Source organism: Tamandua tetradactyla, chromosome X, assembly GCF_023851605.1.
Source record: "Tamandua tetradactyla isolate mTamTet1 chromosome X, mTamTet1.pri, whole genome shotgun sequence".
Taxonomy (NCBI): domain Eukaryota; kingdom Metazoa; phylum Chordata; class Mammalia; order Pilosa; family Myrmecophagidae; genus Tamandua; species Tamandua tetradactyla.
The window spans coordinates 68572145-68579953 of record NC_135353.1 but is presented as its reverse complement, the minus strand read 5'-3'; the positions used below and the strand labels follow the sequence as shown (position 1 = coordinate 68579953).

General features: G+C 41.5%; 1 protein-coding gene across 1 annotated transcript in view; it reads left to right on the top strand.

The window, feature by feature from the left end:
* The first annotated feature begins 334 nt into the window (after positions 1-334).
* The window catches only part of FAM199X (family with sequence similarity 199, X-linked), a 38378-nt gene continuing 30903 nt past the window's right edge, over positions 335-7809 (top strand). Inside the window, exon 1 of the mRNA XM_077146167.1 lies at positions 335-856. Within this exon, the coding sequence (XP_077002282.1) occupies positions 660-856 (197 nt within the window). The 5' untranslated portion in view covers positions 335-659. The remainder of the gene's footprint in view (positions 857-7809) is intronic.

The following is a 7809-nucleotide window of genomic DNA, read 5'->3' as shown; positions in this document are numbered from 1 at the left end:
ATAAGTACTTGTTGAATTGAGACAGAATGATCGAGTGCGCTGGGAACCAGGGCATCTGGAGTCTTTCTCACGCACCCGCAGTGTGACCTTGGCCAAGTCCCTTCTCTCACGGCTTCGGCTCATCGCTTAGCAATTAGGAGCAAATGGGAAGGCCGAGGAAGAGGTTGGAGAACCGGGCATCCCTGCTTCCAGGCGTGGAGGGCGGGGAGCGGCGAGCCGGGGCGGGCACAGGGTTCAGTTCCTCCTCCGCTCCAGCAGGGGGCACGGGGAGCGGCCGCTCTCCGCCTTTCCTCTCCCGCTGCGCGCGGGGCAGACTGCAGCAGTCAGGAGCCGCGAGCGCAGTGGGTGGGCCCGGCGGCCGTGGCGCTGCGTTGACTGGGTTAGACCGGCTGGCGCTGGAGACCCGGGCGGCCACAGAGGCCACTGAGGCGTTGACTGAGTGGCCGATTGGCCACTGTGGTCTGAGCAGCCTCTTCGCCCCGCACTTCCCGGGCCGCTGCGCGTCGCAGCGCTTAACCTGCCAGTGAGCTGCAGCAGGCACACCCCGGCGCGGCAGCGGCGACGGCGGCAGCGACAGCAGACAGGTTAGAGTGGGGCAGGGGCGAGCGCGGGAGCAGCCCGGGGCCCGAGAGGGAGGCCGAGCCAGGCCGTCTCCAATCATGTCCGACGAGGCGTCGGCCACGACTTCGTACGAGAAGTTTCTAACCCCTGAGGAACCTTTCCCGCTCCTGGGACCCCCTCGCGGGGTGGGCACCTGCCCGAGCGAGGAACCAGGCTGCCTGGACATCAGCGACTTCGGTTGCCAGCTGTCCTCCTGCCATCGCACCGACCCCCTCCACCGCTTCCACACCAACAGGTACGAGAAGCCGCTGAGCGCGGAGGTAGATCCCCGCACCCCTGCCTCAAGCGAGAACTCTGAGTCGCCTCCCCACCCCACCCCCATCCTGGTCACCCTGCGCTCCCAACCGCCCCCTCCCCCACCTTTCTTGGACCCGCGCTCATTCCCGGGCTCCTTCACTGGCCCTCGCCTTCCCTGCTCCCCCCTCCCTATTTCACCCCTGCCCTCCGATTTTCCTCTCAGCCGGCATTTTACTTTCTCTCTTTTCTCTGTTCATCTGGCTATAGCAATTCCTTCCCCACCTCCTCTCTTCTCCCCGCCCCCCAGCTGTACCTTGCAAACCCCAAACCCACACCCTTGAGTTTTACCAGCCCTGCTGTTTCCATCCATCCGCAAAAATTTAACCCCTTCCATTTCCGGTACGCATGGTAGTGGATTTTGGACGGCTCGAAATCAATCTATGGAGCCTTTGAAAGCTAGAACCTTCCTTTTCCCGATTTTGAATTTGTCTCAGAGGCCTTATATCCCAGCCCCCCTCCCCCGTTTTTGTAGTGGAGCTCTAGGAAACCAGACGATTCGTCTTCTTTTTTAAAATTCCTTTATGAACTCTTTGCCTTAGCGCTTTCGGCCCTAACGAGGTGTATAAGCTTAAGCCTGGAAGGTTCCCTCATGTGGCAGGTTTGCTCCCCCATTGTGGGGAGGGAGTAAGGCTAGGATGGATTTGCTTTTCCAAATTTAGAGCTGCACCTCCTTCCTAACTAGTTTTATTAGAAGGAGTGTTCAGTGGTAGAGTACAAGCTTTCAAGTGTTATGCTAAATGCGGTTGGGGGATTTGGAGATGTTTTAGACATCTCCTTAACTTTTAATATAGGTAGAGGTTTGAGATATGTGTACGAATGGTCGGGAGGGTTTGGGGAAAGAGGGAAAAATAGTGGTGTGTGGAGGACAGGGAACTCAGAGAGTTCACCTATGGAGAATATTGAAGATTAAGGAATCCAGTTCTTATTTCTGGTCGAAGTTTATGATGGAAGCATAAACAAATCCTTGGACATTTTTATGACTTTGGCATGTTCTCCTTCCTTCCACCCGCAAAATTAATATGTAGTATTACTGAGCTTCTACCAGGTACAAGGAACATATAACACATGATCCTTACCCAAAAGAAAGTTATGGTCTGTGAAAACAAGGTGTTACAGTTAAATAATCATACACAACATCAGCATCACACGTTTCAAAAGAAAGTGGTAGTAAATGTGATACCGACTGTTCCACATCCTCATTTTAAACGTGAGGAAACTGAGGCACAGAGAGAAAAGACTTGAGTCTAAGGTCATAAAACCTACACAGGACAAAGGCAAGACTACCTCTGGGAGCCAGTGATGTAACTTGGAAGAAAACTAATGGCTCAGATATTGTAAACGGTTGTTGTAGTTTCTCGGACTAACTCACAAAAACCTATTTAATCCATTATGTAACTGAAAAATATCCATGAAATCAAGTGTTCTAAGGGTTGTTTGCCTTGAAAATATGTTTGCATGTATTTGTTACTTTAGTTTTGCCATATTGGAGGCAAGTCATATATATACAGGAAAGTTAAATAATTCCAGAATTAGTCTGCTCTGGTGATGAGGGCAAGAAAGTGGAGACCTAAGTTGAGGGAAGGAACTGCCAAAATGGATGGTGATGATGGGGAGTGAAGCTATGAGAGTAATACATTTCTTACAGCTCGTTCTGTTCCTTCTCCTCCCCATTCCTTCCTGGTGTTTTTTTTTTTTTTTTTGACCCCTTAGAGACCATAGTAAGGTCAAGTTTGTTTTTCAGAATGGGATGGTGAGGGTGGAGGGGGAGGTGCCTGTCTAGCCCCACTGTTTCCAAGTTACTGCCTGCTTTTTTTAAAACAAACAAACAAAAAAACCTCCCTGCCTACCCTGCTTCTCAGAAGTCTTGGAATCATGGTTGGGGGTCTAATACATGTTATGTACCTTTCCTGCAGAGATTAGGGGAAGCAGAATTAGCAATACTTATAGCAGATGATGTTGCTGCCCTAGGCTATCTTGCTCTTTAAATCTTTTCTCTTTCTGAAATATTCAGTCTTCTTACCCCTCCTGAAGATGGTGTTGGAGAGGACCATATTCTATATTCAGCTTTTTGAGGAACCGCCAAACTGCCTTCCACAGTGGTTGCACCATTTGACATTCCCACCAACAGTGGATAAGTGTGCCTCTTTCTCCACATCCTCTCCAGCATTTGTCATTTTCTGTTTTGTTGATAATGGCCATTCTAGTGGGTGTGAGATGATCTCTCATTGTGGTTTTGATTTGCATTTCTCTCATAGCCAGGGAAGTTGAGCATCTCTTCATGTGGCTTTTGGCCATTTGTAGTTCCTCTTCTGAGAAGTGTCTGTTCAAGTCTTTTTCCCATTTTGTAATTGGGTTGGCTGTCTTTTTGTTGTTGAGGTGAACAATCTCTTTATAAATTCTGGATACTAGATCTTTATCTGATATGTCATTTCCAAATATTGTCTCCCATTGTGTAGGCTGTCTTTTTACTGTCTTGATGAAGTTCTTTGATGCGCAAAAGTGTTTAATTTTGAGGAGAGATCCCATTTCTTTCTTTCTTCAGTGCTCTTGCTTTGGGTGTAAGGTCTAGGAAACTGCCTCCAAGTATAAGATTTATAAGATATTTCCCTACATTTTCTTCTGACAGTTTTATGGTCTTAGATCTACTGTTTAGGTCTTTGATCCATTTTGAGTTAATTTTTGTATAGGGTGTGAGATATGGGTCTTCTTTCTTTCTTTTATATATGGATATCCAGTTCTCTAGGAATCATTTATTGAAGAGACTGTTCTGTCCCAGGTGAGTTGGCTTGACTGCCTTATCAAAGATCAATTGTCCATAGATGAGAGGGTCTATATCTAAACACTATTCAATTCTATTGGTCAGTATATCTATCTTTATGCCAGTACCATGCTCTTTTGACCACTGTAGCTTCATAATACATCTTAAAGTTAGGTGGCGTGAGACTTCCGACTTCATTTTTTTTTTCTGAGGATATTTTTAGCTATTCCGGGCAACCTTCCCTTCCAGATGAATTTGGTTATTGGTTTTCCTATTTCTGAAAAGTAAGTTTTTGAGATTTAATTGGTATTGCATTGAATCTGTAAATCAATTTAGGTAGAATTGACATCTTAACTATATTTAGTCTTCTAATCCATGAACACGATATGCCCTTCCATCTATTTAGGTTTTCTGTGATTTCTTTTAACAATTTATTGTAGTTTTCTTTGTATAGGGCTTTTGTCTTTTTAGTTAAATTTATTCCTAAATATTTTATTCTTTTGGTTGCAATTGTAAATGGAATTCTTTTCTTGATTTCCCCCTCAGATTGTTCATTACTAGTGTATAGAAACACTACAGATTTTTGAGTGTTGATTTTGTCACCTACCATGTTGCTGTACTCATTTATTAGCTCTAGTAGTTTTGCAGTGGATTTTTGGGGGTTTTTGACATATAGTATCATATTATCTGCAAACAGTGCGAGTTTTACTTCTTCCTTTCCAATTTTGATGCCTTGTATTTCTTTTTCTTGTCCAATTGCTCTGACTAGAACTTCCAACACAGTGTTGAATAACAGTGGTGACAGTGGACATCCTTGTCTTGTTCCTGATCTTGGGGGGAAAGTTTTCAGTTTTTCCCCATTGAGGATGATGTTAGCTGTGGGTTTTTCATATATTCCCTTTATCATGTTGAGGAAGTTCCCTTCTATTCCTATCCTTTGAAGTGTTTTCAACAGGAAAGGATGTTGAATTTGTCAAATGCCTTTTCTGCATCAATCGAGATGATCATGTGGTTTTTCTGCTTCGATTTGTTGATATGTTGTATTACATTAATTGATTTTCTTATATTGAACCCCCTTTGCATACCTGGGATGAATCATACTTGGTCATGATGTATAATTCTTTTAATGTGTTGCTGGGTTCGATTTGCTAGAATTTCGGTGAGGATTTTTGCATCTATATTCATTAGAGAGATTGTTCTGTAGTTTTCTTTTTTTGTAATATCTTTGTCTGGCTTTGGTATGAGGGTGATGTTGGCTTCATAGAATGAGTTAGGTAGCTTTCCCTCCTCTTCAGTTTTTTTGAGGAGTTTGAGCAGGATCAAACTGCTCAATTGTTTCTGGAATGTTTGGTAGAATTCCCCTGTGAAGCCATCTGGTTCTGGACTTTATTTGGGGTGGTTCTTAATGACTGATTCAGTTTCTTTACTTGCAATTGGTTTGTTGGGGTTGTCTATTTCTTCTCGAGTCAGAGTTGGTTGTTCATGCCTTTTTAGAAAATTGTCCATTTCATCTACATTGTATTTATTAGCATAAAGTTGTTCATAGTATCTTCTCATTACTTCCTTTATGTTGGTGGGGTCAGTAGTTATGTCTCCTCTTCCATTTCTGATCTTATTTATTTGCATCCTCTCTCTTCTTTTTGTCAGTCTTGCTAAGGGTCCATCAATCTTATTGATTTTCTCATAATTCCAGCTTCTGTTTTGTTGATTTTTTTCAGTTGTTTTCATGTTCTCAATTTCATTTATTTCTGCTCTAATCTTCATTATTTCTTTCCTTTTGCTTGCTCTGGCATAAATTTGCTGTTCTTTCTCTACTTCTTCCAAGTGGACAGTTAATTCCTCGATTTTTGCCCTTTCTTCTTTTTTTTGATGTAGGCATTTAGGGCAATACATTTCCCTCTTAGCACTTCCTTTGGTGCATCCCATAAATTTTGATATGTTGTGTTTTCATTTTCATTTGCCTCGAGATATTTACTGATTTCTCTTGTAATTTCTTCCTTGACCTACTGGTTGTTTAAGAGTGTGTTGTTGAGCCTTCTTATATTTGTGAATTTTCTGGCCGTCTGCCTGTTATTGATTTCTAGCTTCATTCCTTATGATCTGTGAAAGTGTTTATGTGATTTCAATCTTTTTAAATTTATTGAGACTTTCTTTGTGACCCAGCATATGTCTGTCCTTGAGAATGATCCATGAGCACTTGCAAAAAAGGTGTATCCTCCTGTTGTGTAGTGTAATGTTCTATATATGTCTGTTAAGTCTAGCTCATTTATAGTATTATTCAAATTCTCTGTTTCTTTATTGATCCTCTGTCTAGATGTTCTGTCCATTGATGAGAGTGGGGGATTGAAGTCTCCAACTATTATGGTAGATGTATCTATTTCTCTTTTCAGTGTTTGCCTCATATATTTTTGGAACATTCTGGCTCGTTGCATAAATATTTTTGATCATTATGTCTTCTTGTTGAATTGTTCCTTTTATTAATATATAGTGTCCTTCTTTGTCTCTTTTAACTGTTTTACATCTGAAGTCTAATTTGTTGGATATTAGTATAACTATTACTCCTCTTCTGATTATTTGCATGAAATATCTTTTCCCAACCTTTCACTTTCAGCCTATGTTTATCTTTGGGTTTAAGATGCATTTCCTGTAGACAGCATATAGATGGGTCCTGTTTTTTAATCCATTCTGCCAGTCTATATCTTTTGATTGGGGAGTTTAATCCATTACCATTTAGTGTTTTTACTGTATGGGCAGTACTTTCTTCTGCCATTTTGTCTTTTGAATTTTATATATCGTATCTAATTTTTCTTCTTTTTACCTTTACTGATAGTCTTCATTTATGTATTCTTCTCCATACCTCTCTCTCCTTGTCTTTTCCTGTCTGCCTCTAGTGCTCCCTTAGTATTTCTTGCAGAGCTGGTCTCTTGGTCACTAATTCTCTCAGTAATTTTTTGTCTGAAAATGTTTTAATTTCTCCCTCATTTTTGAAGGACAATTTTGCTGGATATAGAATTTTTGGTTGGCAGTTTTTCTCTTTTAGCAACTTAAATATATCATCCCACTGTCTTCTCGTCTCCATTGTTTCTGCTGTGAAATCTACACGTAGTCTTACTGGGCTTCCCTTGTGTGTGATGGATTGTTTTTCTCTTGCTGCTTTCAAGCGTCTCTCTTTCTCTTTGACATGTGACATTCTGATTAGTAAGTGTCATGGAGTATGTCTATTTGGATCTATTCAGTTTAGGGTATGCTGCACTTCTTGTATCTGTAATTTTAAATCTTTCATAAGAGTTTAGAAATTTTCAGTGATAATTTCCTCCATTAGTTTTTCTCCTCCTTTTCCTTTCTCTTCTCCTTCTGGGACACCCACAACACGTATATTCATGTGCTTCATGTTGTCATTCAATTCCCTGAATCCCTGCTCATGTTTTCCCATTCTTTTCCCTATATTTTCTTTTGCTTGTCGAATTTTAGATGTCCCATCCTCCTGTTCACTAATCCTATCTTCTGCCTCTTGAAATCTGACATTGTAGGTTTTCATTGTTTTTTTTCCTCTTCTATTGTGCCTTTCGTTCCCATAAGTTATGTGATTTGTTTTTTCAGACTTTCAGTTTCTTCTTTTTGTTCATTCCTTGCCTTCTTTATATCCTCCCTCAATTCACTGATTTGATTTTCATGAGGTTTTCCATGTCTGTTCAAACATTCTGAATTAATTGTTTCAACTCCTGTATCTCATTGGAATTGTTGGTTTGTTCCTTTAACTGGGCCATATCTTCAATTTTCCTAGTATGATCTGTTATTTTTTGCTGGCATCTAGTCATTTAACTACCTTACTTAGTGTTTATTCTGGATATTGTTTTCACTTTTTTTTTACCTAGGATTTTCTTGCTGGATGACTTTGTTGTCTATCTGTTCTTTGACATTCAGTTCAGCTTATTCTGGACCTCTAGCTTAGGTTTTGTTTAACAGATCAGAATTTTTCAGTTCTTGTTTTCTTCTTTTTTGCCCTGCCTGTATGGTGCCTTCCCCCCACCCCTTAGGAGGGTCTACTTAGGTATTATTGACCCCACCCAGATTTTCCCAGACCAAACTGGCCTCCTCTCAGGAGGAAAGAGTCATCTGCTTCAGTTTTCCCT